The sequence below is a fragment of the Bidens hawaiensis genome, unplaced genomic scaffold, assembly GCF_021521415.1.
Source record: "Bidens hawaiensis isolate Kalapana, Puna unplaced genomic scaffold, B.hawaiensis_p1.1 tig00021494_1, whole genome shotgun sequence".
Taxonomy (NCBI): domain Eukaryota; kingdom Viridiplantae; phylum Streptophyta; class Magnoliopsida; order Asterales; family Asteraceae; genus Bidens; species Bidens hawaiensis.
Window position 1 is genome coordinate 290,499 of NW_027493331.1, and position 16,802 is coordinate 307,300.

A 16,802-nucleotide genomic window follows, 5' to 3' on the forward strand; every position below is an offset into this window, starting at 1 on the left:
CGTTGTTATCAATATAAGTAAGTATGCCTGTAAACGAAACGAATGTTCATGAACTGCTTGTGAACTGTTGAACATAAAGTTCGTTAATTTAATATACGAACGAACATGAACAACATTGTTTGTTCATTTACTTAAATGAACAAACATGAGCACGTGTCACATTCATGAACGTTCATTAATTTAAATTTATTTGTGTCCATTCGTGTACGTTCTTTTATATAATTATTTTAAATTTTTAGGTTCATTACAATCTAGTCTAGTTTCATGAAATTATAATAAACCTGTTACAATTTAGTCTGGTTTTATTAATTTCTTAGGCCCAACAGATTCATGTTCATGTTTACTTATAAGCGGTTTCCGCTCGGTTATGTTCATTTACGTTCGTTCATTTATGTTGAGTTATGTTCGTTCGTTTAACTTAATGAAGCGCTTGTTTATATTGTTAACGAACTTTAGGGGTGTGCATGAAACCGAAAAAACCATACCGTAACAAAAACTGAGGGTTTGGTTTCATGTTTTTGTAAAAACCGAACTTTCTGTTCAGTTTTGTGTGAAACTAAAACCGAAATAACCGAACCGAACTCATAGTTTTTTATTCTTTATTTTAAGTTTTATGTAATTTATAACATATTAAGTTTTTATATATATATATATATATATAACATATTAAATTTATAACATATTAAGTTTAACCAAGAATTTTAGCCCAAATGTTAACAATCAATTATTGTTATTTAACAAAAAAATTTAGACCAAAATTCAGTATTTTTGGCAAACTTTTCTTTTTGGCCCAAATGGCAAAACCGAACAACCGAAACCGAACCAAACCAAACCAAACCAAACCCAACTCAAAAACTGAAAAAACTGAAACCGAACGGTTTTCAATAATTCAAAAACCAACATTCGGGTTTAGCACAAAACCGTACCGACCCATGCACACCCTAACGAACTGCATAACAAACATGAACACGTTCATTCCTTAACGAACGAACACGAATAAGAAAACCCCTTCGTTTAATTGTTTGTATCCGATCGTTTGTACGCCTCATTCTTATTCAATCGCTTCGCTTACATTAAAAGATTGAAACTTTGAAACAATTAATAAACAAACTACCCGACATGATACGGATCATAAGTTCCTTTCACCGGAAAATCAATAAAATCTCTTCTCGACGTCTGCTGCAACAATCCACGGTGCCTCGAATAATCTCTATCTCTAATCTTACTCAACTCCACCAAATCATCAATATTATTATTATTATTATTATTATTATTATTATTATTATTATTATTATTATTATTATGTGGAAAAGCTCTTTCTAGCTTAAAACTCGCCGGAAAACTACAAAGAACAACCACCACCCCTTGTAACAACAACACGGAGACCGCAATGCCAATGCCAATGCCGAACAATGCCCGCATCCCGAATTTCTGTTATTAATTGTATTGTGTTTTCTTTGAGGACTTTTATCAAACACCTTGTGTGCATATGGCTTGTTTGTGATTTTGTGAAGATAATACTAATAATAATAATAATGATAATAATATCAAAGGGTTTCAAAATTGGGTAATGTTTGGTTTGTGAGAACTTGTTGGTGGTTGATGGAGGATGATGAGAAGCCCCAAATTTGAAAAGTCGATAATGTTATTATTATTATTCAAACCGCACCAAAAAGTTTGTTTATGGCTCGGTAAGTGAAGGTCGAGTTTGGTCTTGTTTATCTGAGAAGTTTATTTTTAGGCAATGTTTTCATAACCGGACCGGACACCGAACCGGAAGGCCTACCGGTTCACCGATTTAACTGGTCGAATCGATCGGACCGGCCGAACAACTTTGGTCAAAAAGATGACGGTCGAGCTGGAAAATGATTTTTCAATTGGCCGAACAACTTTGGTCAAAAAGATGACGGTGTCGAGCTGGAAAAATGATTTTTCAATTTCTTTTTATTTGTTTTCATATAAAGCAGGTTCAACCGGTCGGTTTTCTAGTCCGACCGGCCGAACCGGTTCAGACGGGCCGGTTCCCTAGAAGCCGAGTGAAGAGGTAGGTCCCAGCAGAGCCCAGTTGGACCCGCAAGACTCACCTTGAAGAGGGACGTCTGCGCAGAAACCAACTGGATCCGCAGGACCAACCATGCTCAGAGACGTGACGTCCTTACGCGCAGTACGCAAGCTGTTCCCGCAGGAAATGCCTCCCAATGGTGAAGGACTCCGCCTGTTCCCGCAGCCTCGGATACAAGCCATCAAGGAAGGCCACCCGCGCAGCAAGGCTACACGCACAAGGCACTTAGCTCTCAATCACTCAGTGTCACCTGAAGGAATGAGCAAAGCCGGGAACAATCCCGCACAAGGGCGAGAGGGGGAATACTCCCGCCCAAATAAGCCAGTCCGTACGATACGGGAAGATCTTCTGTCATGTACCTGACGAGGTATGGGCAAAAGATCTGACTAAAGATACGACAGCTTATTGACAACAGTATGGCGAGCAGCATGCTCCTGTACTGTATGTCACTATTAGCCGTTGCCTACTCACCAACTCCTGTCATACCACGTGCATAGCCGGCAGTTGGTGGAAAAGGAATAGTATACAGCATGCCTGGTCACTATCAGCCGCTGCCTACCCACCAACTACCAGCAGGGCACGTGCGTAGGCCACTGTTGGTTGAACATGATTACTATTCAGCAGGCCACACCTCCTTGGAAACCTACCTTCGGCTATAAATACCACAAATGGTATGACCATCTCATCTTATCATATCTCATCATATTATACCTGATATATGCTCTAGCAATCTCTTAATATACATTTATATTTAAAGAGCAATCTAGTCTGATTCTCACGCCGGAAGGTGGTCACAAGGAGGAACCCCCCCCCCCCCCCCCCCTTCTCAGTGACAAGCTCACGGTATCTGTTTTGCAGGTTATCAGAAGAACCATCTTTACCGGGTCTAACCCCTCGTGGGAAACATCTATCTAACCCCCAGGTTACCCGTAATCTGCCCGGGGTCCGGTTAGTGTTTCTTCATTGGCGCCATCCGTGCATAAAGCTAGAACTTCATTTTTCTCCAGTTTTTTCAAACTTCTGGAAAGATGGTTAAAGAAACTCCGGTAACCACAACCCCAGCTACTGGGGGGAATACCGGCTACACAGTTTTTACAAACACTACTCCGGTTACCCAAGCCGGGGCAAGTGAAGTAAATTTTACGAACACTACCCCAGTTACCCAAGCTGGGGCATGGGCGATACCCAGTTAGAGAAACGAACAAGACTCCCCCGCCAAACACTCGATGAAGTTAAGGCATGGGCGGAGGCACGTCAGAAGGAATTCCAAGCTGAGTTGGACGAACGCTTGCGTTCCGTCCAACAGGCTGACGAATTCGAAGAATACTTGGACGATGACTCGGAGGAATCCGACTCCGACGCGAACCCTCGCCATAGGGCAAAAGGGAAGCGTAAGGAAACGGACTCCCAACCGAGAAGGCATTTTGGAGAAGCCTTCAAACCAAAAAACACAGGTGGAAGTCCACGTGACTTCTCCAAAACATTCAGACCAAACGTTGCAAATGCAGGAACGTCCAAATTTGCAAGGGACATTGCGGAAGCAATCGCCCCAAAAAGTGCCAAACAAATGTCCAGCATAGGCACATATGATGGTATATCTGACCCAGATGATCATTTGAACAGATTCATAGCGGGGGCAACCGTCAATAGTTGGACGGAACCTACGTGGTGTTACATGTTCCAAATGACGCTTGTTGGGGCTGCTAGAGCGTGGTTCGATCGTCTACCGGTTAAGCACATCTACGACTGGGCAGACTTCCAACAGAAGTTTAGCCAACACTTCAGCCAGCAAAGAAAGTATACCGAGGAGCAATGGACAATCCTCAAATGCATTCGAGAGGAAGATGAATCTTTGCTAGACTTCATCACTCGCTTCAACTCGAAGAAGCTAAGTATGGGTAACATTAGCGAAGATCTCGTTCGCGCTGCTTTTATTCAGGGCGCGAACGACCCAGAGCTCATCCGCACCTTAACGGGTAAAGATGGCATGCCATCCACATGGGATGCCATCATGACAGCAGCAAAACGCTTTGCGGAAACGGATAAGCAACTGGGTAGAGATCTCCCACAGAGCACAAACCTCTACACCCAGAAAACAAGAGAAGACAACGTCCTTACCGCCCGATTAAACAAAAAGCGGAAGCTAGGCATTTGGCAGTAAAGGGTAAACTTTGACACCTCATCCGGCTTGCAACATCGGTTAGGCGGAAGGGATTACTTACAGTCAAACAAGAACTCCAGATGGACGCCGCTCACCAAAAGCGTCACCGAGATATTCGCCACCGAAGAGCTCCCATGGCCAAAGCCTCAAATAATCCGACATCGTCACAATGCCGATCGGAGCAAATACTGTGACTTTCACAGGACGAAAGGCCACAACACCGAAGAATGCATAGACGTAAAGGACATGGTCGAAGCATTTGTCAGAGATGGGACGCTCGCGCACCTCGTGGCGCAATGAACGCTGAGCAGGCTGATGCGTGTAGAACCCCAGCTGGGGAAAACACGAATAAAAATTCCAGCTTCAATGAGGAGACTACATGCTGCGTAAAGAACGAGATCCCGAACCAGGTGCGTATCGGCTCGATGGCACTCCCATCCCAACAACATGGAAGGGAGCTCATTTACACAGTTTGCATGTAGATCAATTCCAATTTTGTAAAGAAAAGGCCAAGAGCCACTTCTAATGGAAATGATTCTCCTTAGAACATCGATGCTGATGATTTTACATTTATACTTTATGAACTATCAACACGGATATGCCGGTTTTCACCGCATAATTACGTGAAAAGTCGTTGGCTGGGGAAGGCGGCAAAACCCGCATAAACCCAAAAAACGGCAAACCGTCACGCAGGTCAGTTGAAGGGGAAAAGTTCAGTTATCCCATTAAATGAAAGTGCCGGTCTAACCGCATGAATCATGAGAGGAAACTGAACACTAACCTATTAACAACCGCGCGTCGAACGGTTAATTTATTAAACACTAATATGAACTATATAGAACCAGACCGGTCGATGGACCAAATCCCGGTCGGACTGGTTCAACCGTCCGGTCCAGTCAGGTCTCAACAACATTGCTTTTAGGTTTGGGCTCGGGTTTGGTCTTGGTTAAGCTTGGCTTGATTCAACTTTAAATGAGTAGATATAGCTTACGAGCGATTTGGCTCGTTTATAATACTGTACTAGCATACATTTAAATAGATTGAATGGAATGTCCATTTTTTAATAACAATATTGTATTGATTAATTAGAATTGTTTGATCCCCAGGGTGGGTATAATAGTAAGTTGTTAAAAATATAATAAAAAAGATAGAACTAGCGGGTGATCAAAGATTAGACCAGTAGTAATTGGATAGCGCCACCAGATGTTGGTGCAGTACGGGGCACAAGGGCTAATTGGGTGGGCTTATGAGAAAAAAAATATTTAAGAAAAAGATTATGTTAGAGAATATTATAGAATATGTATTATTAAAGTTTTATAGTGTTACCGTAATTATAAGATTGTACTTTATTATGTTTTCTTGTATTTATCTAATTGTATTTATATATATATATATATATAATTGATCAATAATACATGAGATTTTCATTATTCTACAGATTACATATGAATTATATTGTTTGTTAAATCATTACGCGTTTTTAAGAAAAAGTTAGAGAGTCTTTATGCTTACGTCACAGTGACATGTTAAGATGTTTTCCATTTTTAATTAAATCAATGCACGTAATCTTACAAGTGACTTAAATTAACAAAACTAAATTGCATCGATTATGTCAATCTAAATAAAGAGTCAAAGATAGTCTTGTACGCCAAATTAATCAAAGAGAAACTAGTACAAATGTACATTTGCTTTAATAACCCTTTTTTTGGTTTATAGAGGCTTTTGAATTAATAAGCATTCAAACGATGTACAATGAAGTGGCAGGTAAGCGGGTAACAAGCTGCGTCGCGACCCACTTTTGGATAGCAAACTCACTTCTACTAAAACCAAAGTTTTGGTTCTTAGGGGGGCGTTAAATTACTATGCACGACCAGATGAATTATGTTCAGAAAGTCACGACATCCGGAGATAAGAAACCAAATATGTCAAAGACAAAAGGGATACACACGTTTTGATTCTCCAAAGATGTTTTCTCGTGTTTAACAACTTTGGTTGATGTCACCTTTAGTAATGCCTGGTCTGACAAACTCATTATTCTTAAGCCCAACAAGATAGACACTCTTGTGAGGCCCACATAAGCGTGGTTTCCCCTACCCATCGAAAACAAGAATATTGGTCGGTCGTAAAGCAAGCATTCATTCGAGACACTTGTTTGTGCCATGAGTATGAGTGTATGACGCTTATTTGTGTATAGTAATTTATCGGCCCTTAAGTCCAACAACCTTTTTGTAACTTTTTGTGCCACGACACTTGTTTGTGATGTCAAGGGCCTCCTTAGTCAAAGTGAACCTAAATGGGAAATCTTGCACCATGGCTATAGATACCCCATTTGTAGCTAATATATAAGAAAATTGTTTTAATTCAATGTTTATTCACCTGTTTTAACCCTTTAAAACATACATAAAACAACATACGTTTACATGCACATGTGTTGGTATATTTCCTGCACGCGACCTATAGAACCTACAAAAATTCGTTGCAATATGATAGAAGGTAGACAGAAATTCGTAATTTGGATAAAATAATTCCCCCCCCCCCCAAATGGTCCACTGACCGTTCGGTTCTTTTACAATTTGAAGTTGTTGATTGTTTAGACGATGGGGAAGCCAATCAAACCTAAACGCAAGGATCAAAGACTCATCGTATGACCATGAAAACGTTAAAAAGTTGTGCAAAAAGACTCAACTGATTATTAGAAACAAGAAAGGTCAAATGATGTAGTTACGCATCTCCTTTGTACATACTTTATAGACATCGCACGCCTTTTGACAACAGAACCATAGTTCACGAGAGGATACGATGGCACATGAACATTAGCAAAAAGAATTTTTCTCAACTTTGACTTAAAAGGCAACAAGATACATCACTATCTTAGATATTAAAGTCCATAGTTCGAAAAATATAAACCGTAACATGTTAAGGAGACATGTTTTGAATTTTATTATAACAATCTTTTAACAAAAAGAATTACAAAACTTTTGTTACCATCATTCTTCTTCGAGCAGAAGCGAGGTGCACGATAGGAGTGAAGACAATTCATCGGGCGTCGCATTGCCATACCCTTGCCAACGTATTCTACCAAATTTGTCCAGCAAGAACATGTAACTGTAGATTATTAAAGATAACAAAAGTTTATAAAAAAACAAATAACATTTTATATTTCATAAGCTAAGAAGAAAGATACAAATAGAAAGATTGTTACCCAGTTAGAAGGTTGAGTATTTTAAGCTCTTTTCTAAAGTAATAATGATCACCAAACGCATACGCGATTTGTTTATGCAGCACACCATTTTCCTCGGGTTTTGACTTCTTTAACATCATAAGTAAAAGCTTCTTTATTGGGGTTAAAGATAGCAAAAATGATTCAATGAATGATATCTGAAACACACAAAAGAAAACTCGTAATCTCTATAAAACTAAAAATATGCAAGAAAACAAAATTTTCTATAAAGAATATGCAAAAACTCATAATACCTCATATAACCGAACTTTATTTGAGTCTTTGAAAGCTTCAATAAAAGGAGCACTCCAAGAATCAGTCATTGCCTATAAAAAGATGGCATTTCAATTAGGGGTGCAAACGAGTCGTGCCGGCTCGTGAGCTACTCGAGATCTGCTAGAATCGAGCTGAGCTTAAACGAGCGCGAGCCCAAGCTTCGCCTATCGAGCTCAAGCTGGCTCGCGAGCCTAAACGAGCCTATTATTTATATGATTTTTAGTTAATGTAATACAAATATATAATAATATTTACTATATATGAAATTAGGATAAAAATAACTAAATAATATATATGTACATATGCATATATAAACAAACTATATCAAAACAATTATAAAAACATTTAAAAATGTATACAAATTAATAAATAAAATGTAAACAAGGCTTGTTATTAAATATATATGTACATATGCATATATAAACAAACTATATCAAAACAAATAACAAGCCAAGCCCAAGATGAGCTAGAGCTCGACAAAAAGACTAACAAGCCAAGCTCGAGCTCCCGTACAACAAAATAGGCCAAACTCTAGCTTAGTCGAGCTCGGACCTGGCTCGTTGCACCCCTAATTTCAATATATATGTAATATATATTCCAAGTTATAAACTTTACATCATACTATAACTAACATTTCATATACATATGCGACAACCCAGAAATTTGCATATAAACAATCTCTCTTTAGCAGGTTTATTATTAGCTATGCTACAATTAACAAGTATTAAAAAAACATTTTTAATATCATGTAACACAGATCAACATAATTCCTTATACTAAATTGATGAGAAATGAAATAAACTTAGAACCTGAGAGGTTGCTCGAAACGAAAGGCACATCAAAGTAGCTTTCGGGATTTCATCCTTCATCGACTCACTGTCAGTTCCATAAGTAGTTATTGGTAGTTTGAAACATTTGCCATTTGAAGAATTGACTTCTAGCTGAGGAAACTTCACAGCTGACATTGCTGGAATGATAATCTTATTTGCTGTAGCAATCTGTGTAATGTGTATATATTCGATAAACTATAAACCGTAAAGAATTCATATAATCTGCATATATTAAGAAACAACTTACCTTACCACCATGTTCTTTGAGTTCTGCCATATCAGCAAAATATCCTCTATTCATTTCATCTTTACTGCCCTAAATCACACAAAACAAAAATTAACCAATATGATCCACTAGACCACTAAAGAACATATTGCAGTTATACAACACCAAATTCTAAAACTTACAGTCGAGCACGCTCTTTCTCGATCGCATCCTTATTTCCGAGCTGCATTCAAACCGCACTTCATTACAAATTGCAAGTACTAGGGGTACACAAAGCGCAAACAAGTTACGCTGACTCGTGAGCTACTCGAGATTGGCTCGTTAAAACTTAAAAGCTAAGCCTGAGCCTTAAATTAAGCTTGTTTAAAAAACGAGCCCGGACCCGTGCCCCAACTTCACTTATTGAACTCGAGCTAGCTTTCGAGCCTAAACGAGACTATTATATACATAATTTTTATTTACTGAATTAAATATACATTTACATAATAGTATTAACTATACGTAAAATTATAACAATTAGGGGTGAGCAATAACCAAACCGAACCATAAACTGACGAAACTGTTCAGAAATTTACTGAAAATCGGTTTATTTTTTTACCCTAGTTTAACCGAACCATTCATATTTTCACATATTTCTAGCTTTTATACCTCTATTTAATGTATGTATACCTTTATTTCACGCATTTTAAGCAAAAAATTTAGCCAAAGTTCAGTTTTTCTTATCAACCGAACCGAAAACAGACAAACTAACGGAATAAAAACGAACCTAATAACCGAAACCGATTGTTTAATACTTAATAAATCAGATTAACCAATGACTTTGGTTTCGAATGAGCCTAATAACTGAACGGCTGAACCAAACCTAATAATAAAAATAACTAAAATAATATATGTTATGTTATATATAAAAATTATAACTAAATAACACATAAAAATAACTAAAAATGTAATAATTAATAAACAACAAACTAGCCGAACGTCGAACTCCAGCTTGAAGAAATGACACACGAGCAGAGAGCTTGAGCGTTAGAACAAGAGCTCAAAACGAGCCGAGCTCAAGCTCTCATAAGTATAAACAAGCCGAGCTCGAACTTGGCTCGTTTGCAACATAATAACCATTAAAAGCTCGAGTCTAAGAAATAAAAAAAACTTGTTTAATAAACGAGCCCGAGCTTCATTGATTGAGCTCGAGCTGGCTCGCAAGCCTAATCAAGCCAATTATACATACAACTTCTACTTATTGAATTAAATATATAATAATACTCACCGTCCATAAAACTATAACTAAAAATAACTAAATAATATACATTATGTTATACATAAATATTATAAGTTAATAACTAAAAAGTATACATAAAAAATCTAATAATGTATATAAACTTATTATTTGATAATAAATAATAACCATTAAAAGCTCGAGTCTAAGCCATAAAAAAAGCTTGTTTAAAAAATGAGCCCGAGCTTCATTGATTGAGCTCGAGCTGGCTTGCAAGCCTAATCGAGCCTATTATACATACAACTTCTACTTATTGAATTAAATATACTTACGGTCCATAAAACTATAACTAAATAATATACATTATGTTATACATAAATAGTATAAGCTTGTAACTAAAAACCATATACATACAAAAAAAAGAAAAACTAAAAATGTATATAAACTTATTATTTATTATTAATAAATAATAAACGAGCCGAGCCGAGCCGAGGTAGAGCTCTCGTAAGTCTAAACGATTTCAAATCGATGAAATTCGATAGATGCGAGATTATTAAATGCCTAGGGTTTGAAATTTGGGGATAAATGCGTAATCAAATCATATTAATTAATTAAGTAACCTGATAGAAATCGAGAAAGCGGTTAGAGGTTAACCGTGCGGGAATATTATTCGGTAAAACTGCTTTATCTTCTCCATTCGATAATAATAATAATAACCGAGAGGTGAGAGTAACTGTAGATCTGTATGACGTCAGCTGCTTCAACCGCAACATATTCTCTACGGCGATGATGATGATGATGATGATGTGTGAAGTGATGCAGGGTTTTGAATGAAGCAGGATCAGGATATAGTATTTGGGTCGGGTTATTGTTTGATTTGACTTGTTTATGGGTTTAGACTTTGGAATTTTGTGGGCCTAGGTTGGCATGTTAATCCATCCACAATATGACCCTATCTTATTCGGTTCCGGTTATGACCAATAAACGTCAAGAATTGGGTCGGGTATAATTAGATATTTACCAGTTTGAGTTTTCATCCGGTTTTGGCCGGGTCGGGTCTGTGTTTTAACTGGGTAGAGGTGGGATTGGTTCCAATGAGTCCGAGTATGATTTTTCTGAGGAAGCAAAACCTGGTTTGTAACCACGGGTCAGGCAGGACTGGGTTTTTTTTCCTCCGCGTTTTTTTCGAAAAATATGAAATGATGTAATTACTAATTAACAAATTCCGTCGCATTGTGGTAGTAACACATCGAGACAAATTTAGTTGATAACGATTAGTAAACACGCATAATAGTATCAACACTCGTATAACCTATGATAAAGATAAAAAAATAAAACAACATGTAGTCGGATGTTGAAACTTGCGCGGTGTGGTTGTGAATAGACGTGAATATGTTCGGTATAGATTACGGAACATGAACTAAACAAACAACTAAATTAGGATATGGCAAAATCCAACATATTAACATATATATACACATATAAACTTGCATGTTATGGGGGTGAACTGACTTGAATTTGGTTGTCATCAACGGTACCACGTTGAATCGTAAACATAAATTACTAAGCCTCAAAAAACATTTTATAAAAATGAAAATTGCATATTTATATAATAATAAAAGTGGGAGAAACATGCATTAGTGTTTTATACATTATGCATCCAAGTTTGTATAATGTAATATTCATTTTTATATAACTTTCATTTTTGTACTTTTGGTCCCTACACTTTTACATAGTTTGCAAGTATGTCACAAAATATATTTTTTCAATTTTAACTTTTGTGCCCTATACTTTTCATCTTTTACATTTTGTTTAACATTTACGTTTGAATTTAACTAGTTAACGCGCTGCAACACATATGTGTGGTTGAGCGTCATGTCTATTTTACCGTTTAACAGCCCCATCGCAACGCGTAGATGTTAAGTTGACTTAGTTATTTTTTTATATTTTATGTTTCGGTCTAATTTTTGTGTGTTAACACGATGCAATGAGCGTGTGTGGTTCAACGTTTTTACGTCTACTTTTTGTCAAGTTTACTTAATGGTTAACGTAATTTACGATTGCGGGAGAGAGGATGCCGAATGAAGGCGGTGGTGGTGATAACTTCATGCTTTCAAGTGAAGTGGGTATGTAAATATAAGGTTATACACCTCCGTCGCAACACGGGATGTAAATACTAGTTTTAAAACAAAAAAAAGGATGATATGACATCACCTCATCCCGTCATGTGGTCCAATCAAATAGATGTTTCTTTTGTGACACTTACATCTCCTATTAAGTAGATACATAATTTGTTCATAGACATTAATTTTATCATTCTCAATTGATTTTAAAGACAATAAACACTAGGTTACTTGTAACATATATAGAAAAATCTCACATTTGGATAAAAGAGACATGTTAGGTTCATAATAAATGTTACATAAAAACTATCACAGCATGTTTTAAGGCATCACATATGGATAAGAACTCCGTAACTAAACGTATTTGTGTGGGAACTATCTTATAACGGGTGACTATCTGGGATGTCTTAACTTGGACAACTAAATAACAATCAGAAAAGTCATTGTGGCGTATGAATAATACTGGTTGGTATGAGCTATCTCGATACTGGTCGAATGTGTCGACTTTCACTCTCAGCCGCACCACGTGAGTTTTACCAACCAACAGACTAATTTGTTTTTCTTTATCATAAGTTATACAATTATCAAACTGTTATGCTTATTATTTGAGTTTATAGTCATTACTCATTACTGTTACAAACCTAATCGACACCAATAGACCCTGTGTGGTTACCTAGTTTATTTTTATTTTTACAACTTATATATTAAGTATGGTGTGGAGTGTTAACATTTTAAAGAAGCCACCACCAACACGTCGGCATTGGACCACTCACCTGGGGTTTCCAGGTATAATTAATATGCATTTGCATTGCCACATTTTCACACTCATCCCAACTAATTATCAGTTAAGATCAGTGCTGTGTCTTAGTTTCATCTAAATTTATTTTAGTTGAAATGACGTAATGTATGACCCCACGTTATATGAATGTTATTTTAAACGACTTAGTTTTGCTAGGGGTGAGCAATAATTGAACCGAAAACCGACGGAACCCAACTGAACTTAATCGAAAAGCAGTTTTCGGTTATTTTTTTTACCCTCGGTTAACCGAACCAAATCATATCATTCATATTTTCATATATTTATAGCTTATGTACCTCCATTTGATGTGCTATGCATCCATTTTATATAGTTCTAAGTAAATGTTTTAGCCCAAGTTTGATTTTGGTTATTAACCGAACCAATTAACTGAACAACCGATTGGTTAATACGGTGGAGGCTAATATCCGAACGATGCACCCTCTAGTTTTGCTATCCAAAAAGGGCAAGCGGCGCAGCTTGTTGCCCGTTTGTCTTCTGTATCGACGTAAACTTTGCTTTTTAATGAAATATGTAGTTTGATTTTAAAAAATAAAAAAATTATGAATGATGCATGATTTGTTCTTCTTTGAAATGATACATGGCTTATTTAGGCCTGTAAATGAACACGAACACTTAATCGACCACATATTCGTTTATGTTTGTTTGTTTAAAGTCTTAACGGACATAAATGAGCATAACTAGACAAAGACAAACGGACATATATATGAACAAATGTAAAAACGAACATAAATGAACACACTTAAATGAACAAATATAAAACCTTTAAGTAGATGACTCATCGAACTAATATTAAATTATTCTCTATTAACACATACACAAACATAAATGAACATAAATAAACGAATGAACGAAACATGTGTTCATGTTCGTTCGCTCATTTAATTAAACGAACACAAATTTTTTGTTCATGTTCGTCCGTTTGTTAAATAAACGAACTTACCGCCGAACGGTTCACGAACAGTACTGAACGTTCGGTTCATTTACAAGCCTGGACTTATTACCACAAATGGTTATGTTCCCAATTTCATTTGTTTCGAGTTTTGCTTATTCTTTACTGTCTTCACACTTTGTTTTTTATTTGTCTTGTGTTATGTTGTAACAAGATTCTTATGTCTTTGGGTTAGGAGAGAATGGCTAGGCGTCGTAAAACTAGACGAAGTATTGATCGCGATAGACTAAGCAACTTGCCAGATGATCTTATTCATAAAATCTTGTCTTTTACTGGCATTAAACAAGCAATCCAAACAAGCGCGTTGTCGTCTAGATGGAGGTATCTCTGGACTACAATGCCCTCTCTCAATTTCTCAAGCGAGGATTTCCGTTCCTTAACCAAGTTCTCCAAATTTGTTACACATGTTCTGGCCACCCGAAACAATCAAATAGAAGCGCAGTCTGTCAAACTCTCTTTTACTAAAAACGCTAACCAACCATTCGTCAAAAGAGTTTTGAAACATGCATTTTCTCATAATGTCCGAGAGCTAAACGTCACTTGCTTGCCTGGAAAGGAGGGGTTTCAAGAAAACTTATACGAAGCCCCTCTTTCGGTCTTTAATTCTCGAACCCTCAAAAGTCTCACTTTGTCTGGTTATGGTTACAGACTACGTTAGGATCCCGCCTACTTGGGACCTTCCAGCTTTAGAAACATTGAATCTCATGTGTGTCGCATTGTTTGATGAAAATATGACTTCATTTTTTGATGACAATACGAATGACAATTGTGCTCGTCTTTTCTCCAGTTGTGCAAACTTGAAAAATCTCGCTTTAAATAACTGTAAACTAATGAACGATGACTATCATTTGCATGATATCAGTATATGCCATGATGGATTATCTTATCTAACACTTGATTGTTCTGAGCGTGTCAAGGTGGTTACACCTCAACTTAAGAATCTCACGATAATAAATTCGTCAAGGATACATTTGGTTTCCGCACCTAACCTTGCCTCCTTGAGTTATAAAGTTGATAAAGATAAGAATGATGCTTGGCCGCTGAAGGTTTCTGCTGACCTTCTTCATTTGGAGACGGCAGATGTATGTATTCAATATGACTTTAAATATGAGGAGTATACGCGCAAAATTGTTTGTCTGCTTCAACAACTTCGTAGTGTCAAATTTCTTACACTTAACTTGGAACTTGTCAAGGTATGCTGGTATAGTGGTATTGGTCGTTAATGTTTATCTTGCGCATCTAACGAATATTTTGAATACAAACATGGATATATACTTATGATTGGCAAAGCAATTAACAGTAGAGCTGTAAACGAACTGAGTGAACACGAACAAGGCCTTGTTCATGTTTGTTGTTGAAGAAATATTGTGTTCACGAACACTTAACAAACGAGATTTATGTTCGTGTTCGTTCATTAAGGAAATGAATGTGTTCATGAACGGTTCACGAACACAGATAAAATCAGCGGAGCCTAGTGATGAGATCGATGTATTCATCAATGTGAATAATGAGAAAGGAAATGGGAGTTATATAAAATGTTTAGATATAATAAATAAATGTACGAAAAACTTTCATGAGCAACATATACAAACGAACGTTCACGAACACAACTGAATGAGCAGGGGCTTGGTTCATGTTCGTTTGTTTAACTAATCGAACGTAATTTCTTGTTCATGGTCGTTCTTTTATTAATCGAACAATCCTAAACGAATGGTTCACTAACTATTCGCTGAACGTTTGGTTCGTTTACAGCATTTAAAAGAGGTATAGTGAGATTGTATTCATGATTCCTTTTGCCATTATTTACAGCTTCTTTCTTTATCAATGGGACTAATCTCGCATCAACCTTCTCCATTTACCAACTTAACGAGTTTAAAGATTTATCAAGCTGATGTTACCGAGCCGGAAATAACCATGTCTACTGAAGTAAAAAACTATTTGCTAGATAGTTCTCAATGTGCCACCTTCACACTGGTTTCATATGAGGTATCTTACATACATTTTACTTATTACTCTACTATGTTCAGGGCTAGTCTCCCGAGAAACCCATAATTGTTAAAAAAGAAATTATATAAACAAAAGCCTACAAAATGACTTATTGGTTTAATGGAAAAAGTGCTAGTCCATGAAACCAAAGGTCATTGGTGTTCAATTTGTGTGTGTGGTGTTCATTTTTTTATTAACAAAAAACTTTCCTTTCTGTTTTATATGGGCCACAGGGCCGTCTACGAGAATCGTGAAAATTTTTTTGGGCCAAAGGCGAAAATAATTTGGGCTTTAAACTAGTTGAGTAATTGGGTTTAAACATTAAGCATACATATATTTTTTTTCAAAAAAACAAATATAATTTTATTGAAAAAAAATTCGGGCTTATCGGGGTGCCGGGCTGGGGTCGGTCGACCACCCGACCCTGCCTCATAGCCGCCCTTGATGGGCCTTTTTTTTTGAACGGTTGATGGGCCATCTAGTAACTTGTTTATTATTATTATTAGTGTTATTATTATTTTTATTATTTTTTGCTTTGGAATTGCAACCTGATTAGAGGTGAACAGTCTAACCGGTTACTAGCCGAAAAAAACCGCCAGTTAGAAACCGGTTTATATTATTGATTTCGGAACCGATTATAAATCGGTTAACCGGTTTTTTTTATAATTATTTTATTATTAACCGGTTTTTATCTGGTTATTCACCAACCGGTTAACCAATTTTTATTTTTTTATCAAAACCGGTTAGTAACCGATCCGATTAACCTGTCTAACCGGTTATTTCCCGCCAAATTATTAAACGGTTAGACAAATAACCGGCTATTGGTTAACCGGAATGTGCACCTCTAAACCTGATTGGTAAAAATGTCAAATTATTTATCACATAATTAAAACGTTATTTTAGGGCCCCCATTTTTTACTCATCCTGAGCCCC

The 16,802-nt window shown here is 36.8% G+C and overlaps 1 protein-coding gene and 1 pseudogene across 2 annotated transcripts; one reads left to right on the forward strand and one right to left on the reverse strand.

Moving 5' to 3' along the window:
* Positions 1–7,061: 7,061 nt before the first annotated feature.
* On the reverse strand, positions 7,062–10,784 carry LOC143563491 (uncharacterized). Of its 2 annotated transcripts, none has more exons than XM_077051021.1 (7): positions 10,612–10,784; positions 8,958–8,998; positions 8,797–8,860; positions 8,529–8,717; positions 7,698–7,769; positions 7,426–7,601; positions 7,062–7,328 (listed from the first exon to the last, which is right to left on the reverse strand). In XM_077051021.1, exons 1-7 carry the CDS (start codon positions 10,762–10,764, stop codon positions 7,211–7,213), a joined length of 813 nt encoding a protein of 270 aa, XP_076907136.1. In that variant the 5' UTR covers positions 10,765–10,784; the 3' UTR covers positions 7,062–7,210. The 2 variants fall into 2 exon arrangements, with proteins under 2 accessions (XP_076907136.1, XP_076907137.1); XM_077051022.1 differs by having other exon boundaries at positions 7,065–7,328; positions 8,797–8,865; positions 10,612–10,760.
* A 3,280-nt stretch (positions 10,785–14,064) lies between these two features.
* Positions 14,065–15,204, forward strand: LOC143563492 (F-box/LRR-repeat protein At3g26922-like; annotated as a pseudogene).
* The last annotated feature ends 1,598 nt before the right edge of the window (positions 15,205–16,802 follow it).